Consider the following 20408-nt stretch of genomic DNA (forward strand, 5'->3'; position numbering starts at 1 on the left):
GCCCAGACTATAAGTACTAGTTTTCCATTAACTACTTTCAGTGAAAATTCCAACCAATTAATAAGAAATTGGACTCCTGTTTTATTAATGATAAAAGTCCTTTATATTTATAGGAGGTAATTTTTCCTGAATATCTGATTTTCTACTTTCTGTCATTATAAAAATTTATAACCATTTTAGATAGAAATTTTTCTCAAACACTGCTCTCCCTATTCACTTACATTTCATATTCTTTGTTTAAATTTTTCTTTATGATTTAGGGGTTATAGTCAGAAACATTCTCCGGTAGGTAGTCTGTTCTATACTATAGTGATGCTTTTATTCATTAAGATCTATAGAACTTTTTGACTCAAGCATCAAATTTCCTCCTTGCTGTCAGATGGCATCTCCTGTTGCTGTCAGCCTGAGGTCTTTTACCGCTTTCTCTCTTGTTTTTGTTAATTTTGCTATGGGCCTCAACAGCAAGTAACAAAATTTCTTCAGATTGGGTATAAAGGTAAAGGTAAACTTTCTAGTTATAAGGCCTGAAGAACTCTCTTGAATAGTCTTTGGGTTTTGTGGTATTTCATCTTGTAACTGCAGAACCAACCAGCTCAAAATGATCCTATTCTGTTGAACAATCAATCCACTGAGTTGCTCTTCAGAGATAATAGACAAAAACCACATGCAATGTAGCTGAAGCATGTGCAGAAGAGAGAACTTTGACTTCACTGCACCCCCCCCCACCCCACACACGGAATCAAAAGACTGGGACATAACCAGAACTTGAACACTGGAACTCTTTCAGAAGTCAAGGGTCTGTTGTCCAGGAAGATCCAGTGCTGACACCCCTTACCCATTTATGGTCTTCCAATTAAAGCTTGCCACTAGCACTTCCGCGTACCTGTTCCCCCCAGCTCCTTAAAAACCCTCAATCTAGTCCAGTGAACAAGATGAATTTGAGGCACCGTTAAGTTTCCCGTCTTCTTGGTTGGCACCTTCTTGATCAGTAAACGTCTCCTTATTTGAAACGCTGACGTTTTGAGTTTTGGCCTTTCAAAGTGTCAGGCACATTAACTTGGGTTCGGTAACAACCTGACTATGTGGAGGCCTTAACAAAACAAAGCACAATAAAAAGAAACCCCAAACTTAACTTCCTGGGTCTCTACTGAGCTCTTGAGTTTCAGGTAAGTGAAGTGTCAAGGAAGTATGGTTTTAGAGATCATAAGTTACTCAAGACCATTAATTTTTTTATTATTTATAAACTGGAGTTTTCCATTTTTACTATTTTTAAAGGAAACCTCTAAACTAGCTTAAACAGCCCTTTCCCCCTTTGTTGTTAAATTAACATGGCTTATTTTGTTTTGGATAATTGTTGAGTTGTGTATACTTATTAGTCCATATATGAGAAAAAGGGTTAGAAACAGAATGGCACACACGGGTAGATGGAAAAAAGCACAAGTCATTATTTTGTACACTTATTTTACCTATTTTAATTGTGACGTATACATTTAAACAATCCAACAAATTGGATTTTTTTGTTTTGAATGTACTAAATAAACTTGAAAAGATTGTCATTAAACTTTTCATGGAAATCAAAATTATATGAGGTATCTATATTGATGTATCTCATTTAAAAAAATCTTTTGAAGTAGGGAAATAAAAGTGTTTTTACCCCCCTCAACTTAATGTAGTAGGTACCCGTTTTATTCATGTATTCAGAATTACTATGGCTGTGGGCTAATTCACAATTGTACATTTCAATTTGTGATATGACTTTAGTATGATTTGATTAAAAGTAAAAAGTTTTATCAGAAATTATATGAGGAATGTTTTGTAATATATACATATGCATGTCTGTATATGTATACGTGTGTATATATGTGTGTGTATGTATGTTAAATAGTTATTCTAACATGGAAAAAAACCATGTTCCTTAAATTGTATTAGGTGGCAGCAGCTTTAGTTCAATAACACATTTTCCTATATTTTTTTCTAAAAGTTTGATATTTTATTTTTGTCATTTAGATCTGCATTCCACCTGGAGTTGTTTTTTCTGTATAATGTGAGGTAGCAGTTAAGATTAAGTTCTTTTTCCATATGGATATTCAGTTGGTCCTGTACCATTTATTAAAAAAAAAACAACATTCTTTCTCCTCTGCACCACAGCGTCACCTTTGTCAAAATAGGTGACCATATATGTGTTTCTGGACTCAATATTCTGTCCTTTTGTCTATTGATCTTTGTGCCTGAGCCCTACTGTTTTAATTGTGGAGCTTTATAATCTTGATATCTGGTATTGTAGGTCCTTCAGCCTTTTTGTTCTTTAAGATTACTTTGGTTCTTTTTTACCTTTTTTAGTTCTGTGTACATTTTAGAATCAGTTTGTCAAGTTTTATAAAACAAACAAAAACCCTGCTGGAATTTTAGTTGGGATTGTATTGAATCGATAGATCAAAGACTCAAAGTACCCAAACAAACCTGTGAGAAACGAGTTTTAACTTTTTTTAAAGTTGATTTTCATGTTTGTAAATGGGAGGAAGCCATGGCTTCCACCAGATTTACACACACACACACACACACACACACACACACACACACACACACACAGGTGAAGTATTTTTAGTTTAAGTGTGTTCCTTATGCCACAATTAATATTAAATACCTTTGTGAACACACTACATAACAATTGAGAAAAATGTACTAAAGCACTTGGGAAGGCAAAGTGAGTCTGGAATTTAAATGATTGAAAAGTGGGTAAATTTAAAAAATCATTCCCTCTCCTACTCATCTGTATACGTCTTTTGATTCAGTTATATGTCTGTTAGAGGAATGCCTGGTTTTTGTTTGCCAGTTAGTGGAAACCCTTTTTCCCCTCAAGTCAGCTAATCATCAGATAATTGTGGCTTCCTTTTTATTTTTCAGCGTATTTTGACTACAAAGACGAGTCTGGGTTCCCAAAGCCCCCATCTTACAATGTGGCTACAACACTGCCCAGTTATGATGAAGCCGAGAGAACCAAGGCTGAAGCTACTATCCCTTTGGTTCCCGGAAGAGTAAGTCTAATTTACTGTGTTTACTGGGTGACTGCTTTATGGGAATTAAGTTATTTTCATTACCCACTTTTGATTTATTACTTAGGATGGTAAAAGTCCAACTAGTTTTTTTAAAATAACAAGCACATTTTCTTTTGGGACAATAAACTCATGTTCCTGAAAATGATGAGGTAGAAGGTACAAATGAGCAGAAAATCCCCCGTCAAGCCTGCTTATTATCCCTATATCTTTATTGCTACCACCACTTCTCCAGTCTCCTGGCGGGGCTGAAATGCCTTGGAGCAGGAGCTGGTTTAGGAAATACACTGGCTTCGCCTTGATTCTGCACACTGAATATTTCAGCGTTAGGTAGCTAGCTGTTAGGGAGACCTATGCAAGGAATAAATAAGTACAACTTTACAGAATGAAACCCATAAAAGGGTCCTCACAATCATGTAGATGACCCCCTGTGCCTCCAGCAGTCCAGATTACGCCATCTGTGGGGGCATAGTGAATTCAGATCCCATCTGCCCTGATGTTAATTTAATTCGTGGAAGTTGGGGGTGGGGTATGATGAAAAGGAGCTGGAGATTTTTTGGGGCATTCTTAGTTCTTGATGTCAGACCTGTAAATAATGTAGATGTGGTTTAAATATTCATCCAGGTTGAAGCAAATACAAGTAGGGCCTTGGGCCAGATCTTGGGAGAATGGGGAGCAGGATCCAGTCTCAGGAATGTGGGGTGACCAGGGCTCCAGACTCTAGTCCCTGTAGAAAACTAGAGTGAAAAATAAGAAAGAACAGAAGCTCAATCTGGGCAGTGCAATGGCACAGGTCCCAGACGTTCAGGCCTTAGAGCCGCAAACTGTTTACAGGCCACACCTTTAGGGCTGGGGCTCCTAAAAACCACTGCTTGGCAGACATAGTAGTTTGTAAGTGCAGTCTAGGCTGATTTTACATGATGATGTGGATTCAGTTCTTATAGGTGCCAGGGGAAACTAAGGACCCACATAGAGCTTACTGTCTCAGGGCAAAACAGTTTCAATATAAATACTATGTATTGGAAGCAAACAACAGGGTTGGTCCTATGTTTGGTATATAGTAGTATTTATGTAGTATTTTTTGGTATATAGTAGTATTTATATAGTAGTATTTTTATATATTTCTAATCTTCACAGTAACCTCACAGGGTGAGGATTATATTATCCCCATTTTATAGATGCAAAAACTGAGTCCCAGAGAGATTAAGTAATTTGCCCAAAGTCATATAGCTAATAAGTAGCACAGGTGAGAGCCAAACCCAGATATTCTAGACTCCAAAGTCCTTGTGTGTACTCTCTAGACCTGTTGAAATATATGGCAACTGTTCCATGGAAGGAGACCAGGAGATTAGCTCTCACTAATCCCAGAACTCTTTAGAATACTTTTGTTTGACAAGTGTATGTATTTAGGAACATCTTAAAGGGTTCTGTATGATTTAGCAAACCTATGTAGAGCACTTGTTTATACAATGTACAGTCTATGTATTTTGCAATGGATAGGTAGGAAGCTTTGTATAAGACAGTGTTCCTGCCATACAAGAGCTTAAAATCCAGCTGGGGAAAAGGCCCGCAAACACGCATATCTAGGCAGCACAGGATCAGTGAGCAATAAAAACTGACTTTTTACTATGTGATCGTGGGGAAGATGGGATTTGAAATGGGCCCCAAATTTTAATGGATGATAAGAACATTCAGAGGGAAAAGCCCAGAAAGGTGGTGAGAATTCATCTAGGTGCAGGGCAGATTCTGTGCATGTAGTGATTGGTTTTGCTTGAGAGAAAGTTAAAGTTTGTGACCAGAACTGGAGGTTGTAGCAATCTCCTGAATGCTAGGCTGAAGCATTTAGACTTAATTTGCAGGTCACACAGAATCTTCAAAGGTTTTTGAGTAGCTATAATAAGACATGTATGGTGTTGTAGAAACATTAGGCGGCAACAGTTTGTAGGAAGAATCCCAGTAGTCTGGACACCAGTTAGAAGGCATTTGCAATATTCCAGATGCTCCTTGATTTTCAATGGGGTTACATCCCAATAAACCATTGAAGGTTGAAAATATTGTAAATTGAAACTACATTTAATACACTTAACCTATTAACATTATAGCTTAGCTTAGCTTAGCCAGCTTCTGTTGGTGTGTATCACTTTGGCACCACCGTTAAGTTGAAAAAAACTGGTAAGTCAAACCATCGTAAGTTGAGGACCATCTGTATTAGAAATTACTTCCATGTATTTTTGTAGTATTATCTTTGAGTAATTATGGAAAAAAAGGATTAGTTTCTAATTTGGCAAAGAATTATTTATCCTGCTAATACGAATTCAGAATACTATGTATTTAGTATTTTTAAATATATAAAACAAACACATTCTTTTAAAAATTTCAAACAGTAGAGGAAATGTGTTAAGTTAGAAGTGGAAGCTACCACTGACCCATTTTCTCTAGTTCCCGTTCCCCAAGGAAAGCACTGTTAACAGCTTGTTACGGATTTCTAAGGCCCTTTTCTGTGTAGGGCAAGTATTGATTGCCCTGAATTTTTTTTGTTTGATTTAATTTGAGGAACCCTCATTGGATTGTACAGGTCTGTCACTTTTACTTTTAAGCATATGTTCATTTATTTTTCAACATATCTACATAAGTTGAAAAGGTAGGCTACAATATCTTGGTTGTCAGTGTTGGTCAAGATCATGTTCTTTCTAGACTTGGAAGGTTATATTTTCAAGTTAGGATGGAAGGGACCTGTCTGCCAATAAAATTGGAAGTGAGATTGTTTCAGACCTGTATACCAATATAAACAAATGGTGATGGAGTTGAGCAGTGGGCTGCCCCAGAGACTCTTCATGTATGGTCACGGTGTCCCTTTCCCTAGGTCAGTCTCATAAAATACTTGAGCCACTCAATTGTATCTCCTTACTAGGCCCTGGGTTACTGGTATGCTGGGCCCTAAACAGGGCCTGGATTATTGACATTCTAGAATTTAACCCAAATGTGTAAGTAAATTTTCTCCTTCATATATATGAATATATGATATATATGAAGGAGAAAATTTACTTACACATTTGGCATACACATATATGAAGGAGAAAATTATATATATATAAATCTGTCATATATGTAAAATATGTATATAATATATTATATATATTATATATGTATATATACATATACACACATATGTATAATATATATATGAACTTTGTGAACTTTATGATATTTGAAGTGTATTGTTAAAAAACTTGGATTATAAAATGAAAATCTTTCATGTAGAAAACTATGGAGATAGAAGAAAGATTTGTTTTTTCTTTAATTTTATCTTTTACCTTTAGACAATGAAATTAAAAACAAATATTCAGGTCTTTTTAAAAATTTACTTTTATTGAGGTAACATTGGTTTATAACATTATAAAGGTTTTAGGTGCAAAATGAAAATTTTTAGCATATACTGAGCCTTAATGTTCATAGTTTTAAATTGAACCAAAGCAGTACATTTCCCCTTGGTACTACTTATGTCCCTTTCTCTATTTTCCTTTGCCTAGAATTAATTCATTGTGAATTTACCTTCTTTTTCTTTTCGTTTAGGATGAGGATTTTGTGGGTCGGGATGATTTTGATGATGCTGACCAGCTGAGGATAGGAAATGATGGAATCTTTATGTTAACTTTTTTCAGTAAGTATATCCTCATAGCAGAGCCACTTCCCACAAACCAGAGTGCTTTGGATTATGGGTGAATCTGATGAAATTAAAATAACTAGTTGAACTAATATTTTAATAACATTATATTTATTTGGTACCTTTTACTGAGATGACAGAGCGTAGTACACTTTTATCTTAATATCCCTTTTCTTCATCTTCTGTGAGTATCTATGGAAAATACAATTAAAGCAGTTATGGGGATGTCGCATTTTTACATGAGCTGTGTAAGCCTCATCTTTCAGGTCTGCAGGTCCCCTTACTTGTGCTTCTTTCTACTCATACCTGACCCTGTAGGATAGGAATTAAATGCCTTTGTCTGATGAACTTTGTTTTGGAAGCTTCTATTTTCTAGCAGATCAAAGTCAGCGTGATTTTTCTCCCTTGATGTTATTTTGCATTTATCTTTCCATGTGCCTCACTTAGAAGTGAGCCACCATTTCTATTATTTGTGGTATTGAAAAGATATAAAGAAACGCAGTGCTTTTAGAGGTGATGTTAAGTAAACTATCAAAATTCATAAAAGTAGGAGGATGAATGACTTGAGTCAGATTGTTTGGGAGCACTGATGTAATGTTCAAGACATTTATTCACTAAAGTGTAACGTACAGTAAAGTCACAAGTACACAGTTTGGTGACTGTTAAGGCATTTTTGAAAGTGAGCAGTAGTAGACAGTAGTGTAACACCTGATACTCAGAGATGTTTTCTTGTTTGCTTTGGGGAGGAGGGGTAAGGGTGGTGGAGGGTGGGCGGGGCCGGCTTTTATCCTTGCAGGAGCAAGTGGAGAAGGCACTCTTGCTTCTTGGGTGACAGGACATGTCTGACGTCTTTTTTACCTCTCTGCTTTTACAGTGGCATTCCTCTTTAACTGGATTGGGTTTTTCCTGTCTTTTTGCCTGACCACTTCAGCTGCAGGAAGGTATGGGGCCATTTCAGGATTTGGTCTCTCTCTCATTAAGTGGATCCTGATTGTCAGGGTAAGTTGTACAGCAGAAAAGATAGACTCTGTAGAGAAATAATGAGTAGAATAACTTTGAGTGTTTGATTTTTGTTTTTTTCTGTTTGCTTTTTTTGCATTATGTCAGCATTTAAAATTATTTTCAAACCTTCGTGCTAGTTTCACAAAGTTGAACCTAATCAGTTGCAATTGATTCATGCAAACAAGTTTTGTAGTTAAATCTAGTGAATATTGGTGATCCAGGGACATCTATAAGTTGTTCACCGCCTGCTTTCTCTGTTTTTAATGTTTCTAATATGATAATATATGTGTTTGTTCTGAAATTCGTTGTTTTTATAATAAAAAGAAGGATATCACCTCTCATTACTTCTAAAGTTTTAGTTTATCTTCTTCCCTCCTTCCCTCTCTTCTCTCCGTTTCCTCCCTTTCTTCCTTGTTCTCTTCCTCCCTCCCTTCTGCGATTGGTTATCAGTAGCATCAGTGGTTATGCCAAAATGTTTTGGGGAGTTAAAAGTGTTTAACAAATGCTACTCCATCAGGAACCTTATCTGTAAAGTAAATTAGCGATATCTTCGGTTATTTATTTGGAAGTTACCGGTTAAAATTGCATGAAATAATTTAAAGTTATAAAATATCTAGTCTCTTCAAGTACCCTCTGAGTTCAGATAAGTTTATTGTTATTGTCAGCTTTCTAGATGAAAACAATGTATTCATCATAAATGGGCATTATTAACTAATTAACGGGTGTTAACTGACCACTGGAGTTTTTTCAAACTTACTTGTTCTAAAGAATTTGTTAATATTTTTTGGGATTCCAAGTTCCTTTGAGAATCTGATAAAAATTATGGGCCTTTCCCCCAGGTAGTTAATGTATATACTCATCTAAAACATGAACTTGAGGTTAATAACCCAAGCCCTAAAGAAGTTTTTCATTCCTTCTCTAAATCTTAATTGTTATTAAGAAATAAGACATTATATTTTAATGCTCAAACTATATTAAACTCTTAGATACCAAAGCCCCCAATAGAAAACAGATAAAATTAGTTACCAATCTTTATAAACTAAAATTTTGAGTGAATTGACTAAATTTTAAAATTGAATTTAATGAATCAACTTGTATCAGTTAGGATGGTTTTGTCTGCAAGTAACAGAAAACTTAGTTCAAACTGGCGTAGAAAACAGTGGGAAAAATTTATGCTTATGAAAATAAGTCCTGACATGGAGGTTAGTTAAATCAGTGTTTCCTTGACGTCATCAGAGAAACTGACGTTTCTGCCCAGGATGCTGGTATAGCTGCTGCTCCCCGAGGGTCAGGGCAGCTCAGCACATCAGAAACACAGTGGTTGCTTAACAGAAGAGAAGGAACTATTTCTTCTTTCCCTTTCTCTTTAAGAGCAAGGAAACCTTCTTAGCCCTCAGTTCCCCTTGACCAGAATAACATCGTATGCCAGTCCCTGGCAAAGGATGGGATAATCATGATGAACATGAGAAAGCTACCAAGGTCAAGGCATGGCTGGAGGAGTAAGAACAGACGCAGGGCTTATTAGAAAGGAGGTCAGATAGTTGGTTTGGGCACTGGGTAAGCAAAGCAAAAGCATCATCAAAACACATTTCTAGGGGCCAGCCCAGTGGCTCAGGTGGTTGGAGTGCTGTGCTCCTAAGCCGAGGCCACAGTTCAATTCCCACATGGGCCAGTGAGCTGCGCCCTCCACAGCTAAGATTGTAAACAACAGCTCTCCCTCTCCCATGAGCAGCCGGAGGTTGGTGTGGCTGGCAAGAGCTGCCATGAGCTGCTGTGAACGGCCGACTGACTGCTGGCAACCGACTGCCTCAGCCGGAGGGAGCGCAAGGCTCCTAATACCAGTGTGGGCCAGGGAGCTGTGTCCTACACAACTAGACTGAGAAACAAAAGGCTTGAACTGGAGTGGGGGTGGGAGGCGGAAGGAAAAACGGGGGGAACATTTCTAGAAGGACCAATCTTATGTGGGCCAAAAATAAAGATTTAAAAAACAGATTTGACCTGATCTCTGCACTGTACACCTGAAGCAATAATGAATGCCAACTGATTTTATGTGTGTGTGTGTGTGTGTGTGTGTGTGTATATATATATATATGCATATGTATATATGTATGTATATGGTTACAGGAAGTGGAGTACAGCATTAGGAATAGAGACTGGAAATTTAATGGCTCTGTGCAATGTCAGAGGGATAGTGGATGGAGGAAGGGGGGGTTCACACAGTGTGAGGGATATAAATGATAAACGTCTAAGTATTGCTTTGTCTTGTGCACCTGAAACTAATAAAATTAAAAAAACAACACCAGATTTGAGTACTTTCAAAACAAGTAATCTATAAAGCTGAATGTTATCATACTTCAAGATTGCTTTTTCATGGAAGAAAATACATTTGCATGTGTCATAAGCATTTCCAAACAGTAACATATGAAATACGTTCACTTATTTTAAAAATGTTATTATAAGAGCTAAATGACAGCCTTCGTGTACAAAATAAAGTCTTGCGTTTTGTGTGCCCTTATGTTAAAATGGGAAATCATATCTGCTAAGCTGCTGTGAAATGTTTTGCTTTATTTTTCAGTTTTCCACCTATTTCCCTGGATACTTTGACGGTCAGTATTGGCTGTGGTGGGTGTTCCTGGTTTTAGGTAAGTGCTTTTAGCATGGACAAAGGAGAGAAAAGATTATGTTAAATTTTAGAAGTAAAATTACTTTTAGTAAACCCTCACCTTGCTTACATACATTACTGTATGGTAATATATTAGTCAGCAATAAGTGTAATTTTAAAAATATTTCTCTCAAAGATTAGGCTGCTATCACCATGAGAATAACATGCATGTTAATAAAATGCCTCTTAGTGGTGGTAGGTTTTTCCTAACCTAATCATATATACTTCTCAGGTTCCCAGTGTGTCCCAGTGGGACATATTCATAAGTTGACTTTATAGCCTGTAGGTTTTTTTTCTCCTTGTGAGTTATTACCACAGAGAGTTCACAACCCCAAGTTGCTTATAGGCTTATTGTAATCAATTGAGCTACTCATGAGTGTATGTGTCCCATCTTCAGCTGAATCTGTCAGTAGAAAACAGAAAATATATAGCCTTGCTAAACATAACTTCTGGAAGAACCACTATTGGGTTTCCAGAATTCTTTAGTTCATTATTAGTGAGAATAAGAATTATTTTGTGATGGGGAAGAGGCTGTTTTTTTTTTTAATGTCAGACATTTCAGGTTGTTGATCTTAAGATTGTATTTTTCGCTCTAAATATTTATTTTAAAATCTTTTCTTCCAAGACATTTTAAAGCAAAGATGAACATTGAGATGAATGAACATCATTTCTCTACAATAATAGCAGGGCTACTCTGTAGCTATTGCTCTGCTTCTGTGACATCACTTTTTTCTATCTCCTATTTTGGGCCTTTTGTTGCCTCCTTAATGAAGATCCTCGATGGCAGTGCTGTTAATGGGTCTGGGTAGCACAGTACAGCTTCATGCCCAACAGGTACTTAATACGTCAGGACCTACCTTTTTCACCGAGGGTGACAGAGCCATGCATTGCTGACCCTCAGTTTTATTTAAAAAGTGCAAGTCATCCATCATGCCATCCCTCACCGCCCCACTAGCATCATCTACTCTGCTGTTAGTCACTGGAATTCTAAGGAAAGAGAAGTAGTGATTTCCCCCCATCCTTTGATTATTGAGGAGCTTATTAATAAAAATGACCTACAGGAGAGTTACTTTGCAGGAAGTCCTTTGGTTGCTTATTCTCAAACTGTGTCTTTAAGAGAAAGGCTTACCCCCTCCTCTTCCCGTAAGCCTAAAGTCCAAGCAAATCCTGCATGGATCAAAGAAGAACCATTAAGCATATTTTCAGGTGATTGTTGACAGCATAGATAGTTTAAAGAAATGTAATGGACTGATTTTCTACCTATATTAAAGTTTCATGGGAGATAAATTAATAATTCTTTATAATTGATCATTCTTGATATCTTACTGCTTACTAGTAAGGAAAAAAATGGTGAGGCTTTGGATGTGTACTTAGTTTATTTGGACCCAATGTTTGGGTCATTTTCGGAACTTCTCTTGTGGAGAGAACCAATTTTTGGGGAGTTTTTCCTACAAGGTCCAGAGTTCTTAAACTGGCAGCTCATAAGCTACATCGAGCCTGTAAGTTGTGGTTTGTTTGTTCTACAGTTATTTTCAGAATATTTGTTATTAGTTGCCATCATTTAAAAAATCAAGAGTCTACACATAAAATATCTGATATTTTTACTTTTCTTAAAAATTGGAATATCTAGCAAAACTGGCTTACACTCCCACGTGGCACCCACCTTTTGACTGGAGCTGACTTGTAGCTGCCCCCTCCATACAGGTTATGTGCGCTCTAGTTCACTAGGATCCCAGCACCCAGCACTTGAGGGGGTGACCCCTGCTCTGTAGTCCTGTTGCTTTTGGTGCCAAACAGTGGTGTTCACTGAGCCCAGTGCTAATGAGTCTTGGTTACTGCCAAAACTCCGTTCTGAGCACAAAGAGCTTTCTACCACTAAGTATATGTTAAAATGTGTCCAGAAGAAGTGGTTTCCTAGGGCTGGGGAGAGGGGGAGCAGGCTAATGGGGAGTGACTGCTATTGGGTACACATTTTTTTAGGGGTGATGAAAACGTTCTAAAATTAATTACGGTTTTGGTTGTACAACTCCATAACTATACTAAAGGCCAGTGAATCATACACATTAAATGGGTGAACTTTATGGTATGTAAATTATATCTCCATAAAGGTGTTTAAAAAAAATGTGTCTAAGACTCAGGGACCGACTCTGAAGGAGGAGGCCGGAGCGTCTGAACCGCCATTGGAGGGGCACGTCACCTTCCAGCTGTCTCTCCCAAGAGGTGCAGACTGCAGGGAATGTATGGATTCTGGTGTAGCCGTGCAAAATCAGTCTTACTCCTTTACCTGCCTGGTGAATAAATGGCAAAGGCCCCTGTTTGTATGTAGTTCTTAAGACTGAAGAAAAGGAGTTGAATGTTGAGAAGATTACTGCTGTGTAATAGGTGAGGAGGTCCTGACATCTAGTGGACGACATTCTGTACTGTCAACGGGGGAAGGATCCCATGACAGGAAAAGATGAAACTCGTTTTCACTTGAGAAAAGCAGTTTATGATCTCTCTTTTTTGGAGTTAATTCTCTTGGAATACTTTTTTGGAACTCAGAAGGAGGGTTTTGATAGTGCTTCTCAATGAGGCTTCCAAATGTGAATGTTTGGCCCCATCTTATTTTTTTATTTCCTTTTTAGACCAATTAGATTCTGAATATGCAAAAGAGACTTTTATTTGGTTCTTGAGATTGTTTGCTTACTGAGAAATGGAAAACTTGGAAATTTTGGAGGAAATTGCTCGTGTTTCGATGGCTTTTAGCAGAAAAACGATGAAGTAGTACTACCTAGAGGGGTATTTTTGGGGAGGACTTAATGTAGATATTATAAATTCATTTTTAACTTTTCTTTTTTTTTTAATTAGGTTTTCTCCTGTTTCTCAGAGGATTTATCAATTATGCAAAAGTTCGGAAGATGCCAGAAACTTTCTCAAATCTCCCCAGGACCAGAGTTCTCTTTATTTATTAAAGGTATTAAAGGAAAGAAAATGTATTCTAGTCCCAGTGTATCTTGTGATGCATTGCAGGTTTCTGTTCAGGTTTAGAGTAGAGCATTCCTCCTGTGGGTAGGGGATATAGAAAAGGTAAGGAAGCCGCAGTCCTTGCCTTCAGCAGTTTCGGGTTTTGAGGGTGTTTCTACAAAAAGCTGTGGAAAAAGGTAAGTTAGAAAAAACTGCCGTAGGAGAAAACGTTACCTCATATTCTGACAATGCAGAGAAGACGGGGTCTTAGTAGTCTTCAGGGAGCTAGGATATTTGGCTGGGAATTGGGGTTTTAGATCTTTGAATCCTAAATCCCAAAGTCACTGCTTACTGTCATGCCAGTTCCAGAGGGCAGTGTCGAGAAGGAGCCTTTGAGGCCTAGTCACTCAGCTCTGATTATATGGGGCCCCGAAACCCCGAGTTGAAGATACCATGGGATCCTTTAGGAGCTCCTTTTACCTGGGCTGCTAACAAGCCCACCAAGGTTTCCATTTCTTACAGTCAGGGAGGCTTTCTGGTGCTTTGCTTCAGGGTCACACCCTGATGTTACCGCGCTGGTGCTACGAGGATCAAACCCAAGGAAAGGAAGAGGAGAAAGGGGCTTTTTCCCAGCCTAGAACCGGAGGACAAGCCCTGCCGAGGCTCACCTTTCATTCACATGTGGTCTTCCCCAGAGGCTGACTCCATCTTCCATCAGTAGCTGCGAAAAAGAAGAGCTAGGGAGTCTTGGGAAAGGGTACCGGAGAGCAGCCTTTCTGGCAACAAGGTCTGATAGGCCTTCTTGGACTTCACTCTTCGTTCCTTGACTGTTGAGTGAATCAGTCCTGGCGTGGCCCCTAGGTATCTTCAGCAACACCTGGGGGCCAGGCCAATCAAAAGCCTCAGGCAGGGCTTTGTAAAGGGTGTAGGAAGTGAGATAAACCAGAAACGTAGGCAGAATTTCTACTAGTGAGAGTTGGATGGTGTGGGGAAGAATTTCAGAATCACTTGAGGCAGAGTGGAGAGCGGAAATACAGGCATGGGAGTGTGGTGCTTGCTCAAGGACAGCAGTTTGATTGTAGCATAAGGAGTATTGAAGGTGAAGGCTGGAAAGCCAGGTTGAGACAGTGTTCTCAAATATCTTGAGTACTAAGGCCACTTACAATGGGGTCAGTAGAATTTGTAGAGTAGCCCTTTCAGCCCAGGGACGGTTGGCTCAGTGCAAGGCTAACCCCATGTGAACATCAGTTTGTTGTGTATTCACTGTTGGGTTATCATAGTTTATGCAGGTAATATGCTAAGAGTGGACTTCTCAGTTTACGGATTCATGTAGGTCTTAGAATGTGTGTTTCTCAACAAGAAAGTATCTACCATATTTAATTTGCCAGGTGGTGGGGCAGCATTGAAGGTTTTTAAGCAACAGAATAACATGATGAGAACTTCTTGAATGTAACAAAATTTTTTTCAAGCATGGTATAATAATAACATTTGTCAACTTTCCCATATATCAGATGCTGTGTTAAGCACTTTGCATGTATAGTTAAATGTAGTTATGCAGGTAACAGTAGGCTTTAGTGATAGATAAGCTCGCCTACGTGCAGGGTGGAGTGGATTCATAATGCATTTTTTATGAAGGTTAAAGCATACAAAGGACTCAGTCTTGTGTTGGTTATAAAGTTGGTTTCTTCAAGAGAATATGTACTTTTATTTGAAAGAAAATTTTAGTCATTAAGAGTACCATTCGTGTTTATGATTTTTTTTCAAAAGAAAGGTAATGTTTATTGCGTGTTTAAAAGTGTGTAGCATGTCCTGAATTTTAAATAGGTTGCAAAGACTGGACACTGATGGATACTGACCCGCTGGCCAAGGTCCTAATGCCTGTGATGGGTCTTTCTTTGTGTCTAAGACATCCTAACTTTAGGAGGCTTATCAGATGTTCTGTGCAGGTTTATGCAATTATCATTGTCATCTTTTTTTCCTCTCCATGTCTGATTATAATTTATAGTTACTTGTGAGCCTTAGGTTTAACTCTTACCTACCACAGATTCAAAAGTTGATTCTTTGGGATTGCCACAGTTTGCCTTCTTGCAGAGGGCGCTGAAATCACCTACAGATTTCCCCTAATCCATTGGTGCCCAAAATATACTAAGGGGACAGATTCCTTCCTTGTTTTAAAATAATATTTTCTATAAGTCTAGTTGAAAGGTAGCTTTCTAAATGGTCTGAGGTCACACCTCTGTCTATTCTCTTCATTCTTCTGTTAGAGAGAAATTTCCATCTTTATTAGGGGATTACACATCTTCTTCATCTTGCTTCTAATACGTAACAAATAACCAGGTGGAGAGAAACCCTGAACTCAAGGTTTTCTGAATCATTAAGGACTTTAGTGAGGGTTTTTTTGTTTATAAAATTCATTATTGTTTTGTTTTAATTTTCTAAACTCCATGAGATGTTTTATGGGAGTATCCTAAATGTAAAGAAAAGCATCTTTAGGGTTATGATTTGAACTAGGCAGTCCTTAGTAATAAAGCTGTTGGAGTTGTGAAGGGAAATTACAGATCTGCTTGTCTCTGCGTTTTGGAGTCAGGAGCCTTATGGTGCTTTAGGAGTTCTCAGGAAATCAGAGTCTGTGAGCTTCCCCCATTGGAGGGCAGAGGAGGGTTTCTTTGCTTTTCTGTCTGACTTTGCTATTCTAGTTGATTTGAAATCATTCCTGACATGCCCAGAGGATTCAGAGCTCTAAATGAAAGGTTTGGGGGCTTAGAGCAGCATTTAGAATTCTAATGACTTCCTTACTAATTTTCAGTATCCCCAGAGGGGATAAGCCATAATATCCCATGAGACTGAAGTTCTTTTGTCCATAGGCAGGGTAAGAACTGTCCGGACGGAATGTTTTCTTTAGTTCAGAGGAAATTTAGTTTAATTAAGTTTAAAGATGTACTACAGAAATATCATGTAAAGTATGAAGATTTTATTGTTTTTCATTGGGACTTCTTACTTTATTTAATGGAGATGTCACTAGTTAAATGTCAGCTGTAGGCTTACTTTTTGCCAGAAAGACACTGGGTAGGAAATTTTTAAAATAACTTTGCTGTATCAGAATAACAACTCAATTCCTAGGCTGTACTAAGATCTAGCATTTTACTGGAAAAAGGTATAAGCATAGTGACTTTTCTGTTCAGGCTACCCAAAACAGAGTACACACCTTGAAACAAACCTTGAAATGACGCCAAAAGGCCTCTTTCTAATCAGCCAAAGTAGCTGTTACAAGCCGAACACTGTCACAGGGGCAGCTCAGGTTCCTTTTGAAACCCATTTAAGCTTAAAAAAGGAAATTTGGTTTCCTATCCCACAGTAAGCAAAACTAGAAGGAACTACTAGAGGTGGGCACAGTGGCATCAGGAGAAGTATGACTGACGAAGCAGAAAAAACAAAATACTCCTTTTATGTTGTTGAAAAAGAAACAGGTACCTTTTAGAAACATCTTTATCTGAAATGGTGAAAAATGTAAGGTATTCATACTTTTTCTTATTTACCAGTTAACGGGAAAATAAATTTTTATGGATTATCATTTCCTCTGGTGCTGCCAGGTAATTGAGTGGTTAGCTCCAGTAGTAGGTGGTCACACAGTTAAATGGAATCTAACACTATTCCAAAAGCACTTGTATATATGAAGCTTGCTCGATTTTAAATTCTGTTATTTTAACCACATCTGAAATAGAAGGTGAGAGAGAGTTTGTAAGTCCTGGCATTAGTGAGCTAGAGAGGGCCCTTTGTAGTAAGTGACTGTTGTGACCTGGGGAGCTATGTATGCCATCAGACTTTTTCCATATGATGAGAAATGCTTTCATTTCTCCCTTTCTATAATCTTCTCCCTCCTCTTTAGTACCTCTCTTACTAAAGAAAATTCTCCATGAGTTAAAGTTTGATTTGTTGGACTCTGTTACAAAGTAACAAGACAAAAATGTTTCCATGGAATTTTTGCTTAAAAAAAAAAATCACATAGTGCCCAAGAAGAAATGGTTGTCTTTCTCTTGGAATTAAGTGATCTGTAGGCTGTTGGATTCCTGTTGTTCCTGAAGTGATAGGATAGGATCTACAGTTTAGTAATGACGTACATGGTCCCTAAAACCTGTCTGTCTTCCAGTTCGTGTTCCACCCTTGTTTTTGCAACAACTTGAGAGTTAAGTTGATCTAAACAGGCCTCCAGGTCTTAGAGAGCAGTGAGCAACTCTCAAGCAGTTTTCACTTGGAGTTGGTCTGGAGATTGAGATCACCCGTTAGTAACCTACCTGGGTCCTCTTAGTGGATCTTTAATTTTTGTTGGCTGACTATGACTTTGGGGGTTATGTGAAAAACTAATTAACTTCTGTGGAAGCAGCAGGAACTAAGGAAAGCGGCCAGTTAGTTATCTGGATCATATGATACGTTCTTTTAAACCCTAGTGTTTTGACCTAATAGTAATTATTACATTAGTTTTTATCTATTAATAGAAATTGATAAAACTAAAGTTATTTAGGTTTCTGTTGAGTTCAGGCTCATTGCGAAAACCTCCATTTGACATTGGTCTACCAGTATTCTTTTTGCTTCTTTTTGGCTTTTAGAGTTCCTTATATATTGCGTTTTTGTCCTTGTACATTTTGAGGCCTCTCAATCTAAAGAATAGTTGCACTTGTGTTGGTATCATATCATTGGTTTACTTCAAATCAAAACACCAACTGAATTTGAAATTTGGAAAAATACTAACAGTTTTAAAAAGAATGTGTTTATTTCCTCCAATGTTGTAGCTTCTCTGCATTTTGTAAGCCTTTTAAAGACTCACGCAGTTGTCTAATCAGAAAAGATATAAAAGGGCTGGTTGTGGGTTTTACAGTAATTTGGAAAGATGGAAAAATAAGCTAAAGGGCTATACATGTGTCCATCCAACTCTCATTTGGTGCGGAGTAGCAGAGTAGTTTCTCAATAAATATTTGTTAAGTACTGTATCTCTTTAGCATTTGTTTAGTTACTTGTACTTTTTCCTGTTATTTCCATGAGAACCAAAACAATTTATTATGCTGGTATAGAAATGCCTCAAAGTATTGGGTGAAAACTACATTTAACAAAACATAGGGACGTTATTGTTAGAGCATTTATTTTAATCCTGTACTTCCCTTTTTAAAAATTAGTTTGGGGCTACAGATATTTTTTTCCCCCAGAGATAAGTGCCCCAAAATATATTGCCTTTTTTTCCTAATTGATTAAAAAAAGTATTTGTGATGCCTGTGAGTTTAGAGTCATTTTTTAACTATGCCACGCTGTAAGTACAGTATGACATCACTGGTATCCTTACTGGAAATTTTCCTCGCATGAAATCGGGCAGAATTGGCAGGGTAAACAGCTCAGGTGTATTAGGAAAATGACCTGTGTGCTTGGATCGTACTGTCTCTTTATCCCCAAATTTCAGTCGTTGCTGTTGAGGGTAAGTGCACGGTGGTGATGATGATGACGGAAGTGCTGTTTGCATTCTGTTCTTTTGTTAGGAGGTTTGGAGAGAGAGAGAGAGAGAGAGAGAGAGAGAGAGAGAGAGAGAGAGAGAGAGAGAGAGACCCCTAACCTCATGGGTCTTAAAGAAAGCATTTAAGTTCTTTCTAGTTCTAGAGTCTTTGATAACTTCAAGAAATTTTGATGTTATGATGTCAGTGTATAGTAATCTTAAAACTGTGTTAAAATGGACTTCTTGTGTCTCTAAACATCCTGCCTTCTTTTGTGACCACATCCTTCTTTCAGCCAAAATAAGCTAACTAGAGTTTCAATATTCAATATCCTTCTCTGGCAGATGTTTTCTGGCAAAGGCCTTCCTGCGTTTATGAATTCTCTCTCAAGAAGCAAGAGAACACCTGCAGGAAGTGAATCAAGATGCAGAACACAGAGGAATAATCACCTGCTTTAAAAAAAAATAAAGTACTGTTGAAAAAGATCATTTCTCTCTCTTTGTTGCTAGGTGTAAAATTTTAATAGTTAATGCAGAATTCTGTAATCATGGAATCATTAGTGGTTAATGTTTGAAAAAGCTCTCAATCAAGTCTGTGATGTATTAATAACGCCTTATCTATTGTTTGTAGTCATTTTAAATCGCATGAGCCTTGTCCCTGTAGTCAGTAGGGGGCAGTCTTGCTTTACTCATCCTCCATCTCAAATGAATTTGGAATTAAATATTTTAGTGTAAGATATGTATAACGCTGGCCATTTTAAAGGGGTTTTCTCAAAAGTTAAAACTTTTGTTATGACTGAATTTCTGCACATAATTCATATTTGCTGTTACAATTTAGAAATGTATTCAGTTGTACTGTGAGCACTTGGAAGCAAAACCATAGTGCAAAATACATTTAAGGTGTGGTCAAGAATATGTTCTTAATTGGTAAATAATAAGCATTAATTTTTTTGTAGTCTGTATTCTAAATTTGCAGTATCCATTGTTTGTTGTGTAAAGGTGTTGTCTCTGTACAAAATAGAAAGGACAAGGACAAATGCAGCTTAATTACTAAAATGCAGTTTTGACACTTTCTGTATGATTCAAGTCCCTGTCCCTTTTTCTTTTTCTTTTCTATCTCCTGATGATTAGGCCAGGGGTTAGGAGTAGGGAGGGGTTTAGCTACTAGGGGCAAAGAAAGAATTAGCTTGGCACTTTTGAGATGATCCCTAACATACTGTACTACTTGCTTTTATGATGTGTTAGCAGAAACTGATGCGTTATAAATGTAGAATGATGTGCTTTCTGCCAAGTGGTAATTCACCTTGGTTTGCTATGTTAAAACTGTAAATACAACAGAACATTAATAAACGTCTCTTGTGTAGCAACTTTTGCTGTAGATTAGTGTTTAATTTCTTGGTTTGCATTTGTTGTTTGATAAGGCAATTTTTTCGAATCTTCATTCATACTATAAAGTTCATTCAGTAACTATAAAAAAATTGGTCTTGAGCCAATTTTTTTCTTCTTTTTTGGCACGAGAATTTCTCTTCTTTCATATCATACTTAATGCATTCCTAAAAATGTATGTGAAAATTGGTTCTGCAAAAGATAATGGAATAAAATAGGGAGGAG

At 37.5% G+C, this 20408-nt stretch overlaps 1 protein-coding gene across 1 annotated transcript in view; it reads left to right on the forward strand.

The window, feature by feature from the left end:
- Window positions 1–20164, forward strand: part of NDFIP1 (Nedd4 family interacting protein 1) — a 44961-nt gene extending 24797 nt beyond the window's left edge. The window contains exons 3-8 of the mRNA XM_019739096.3: window positions 2905–3035; window positions 6627–6714; window positions 7592–7716; window positions 10295–10361; window positions 13229–13334; window positions 19143–20164. Coding sequence (XP_019594655.1) covers window positions 2905–3035; window positions 6627–6714; window positions 7592–7716; window positions 10295–10361; window positions 13229–13332 — 515 coding nt within the window. The 3' untranslated portion in view covers window positions 13333–13334; window positions 19143–20164. The remainder of the gene's footprint in view (window positions 1–2904; window positions 3036–6626; window positions 6715–7591; window positions 7717–10294; window positions 10362–13228; window positions 13335–19142) is intronic.
- The last annotated feature ends 244 nt before the right edge of the window (window positions 20165–20408 follow it).

Source organism: Rhinolophus sinicus, chromosome 5 (genome assembly GCF_057876585.1).
Source record: "Rhinolophus sinicus isolate RSI-liver-muscle chromosome 5, RSI-T2T, whole genome shotgun sequence".
Lineage (NCBI taxonomy): Eukaryota > Metazoa > Chordata > Mammalia > Chiroptera > Rhinolophidae > Rhinolophus > Rhinolophus sinicus.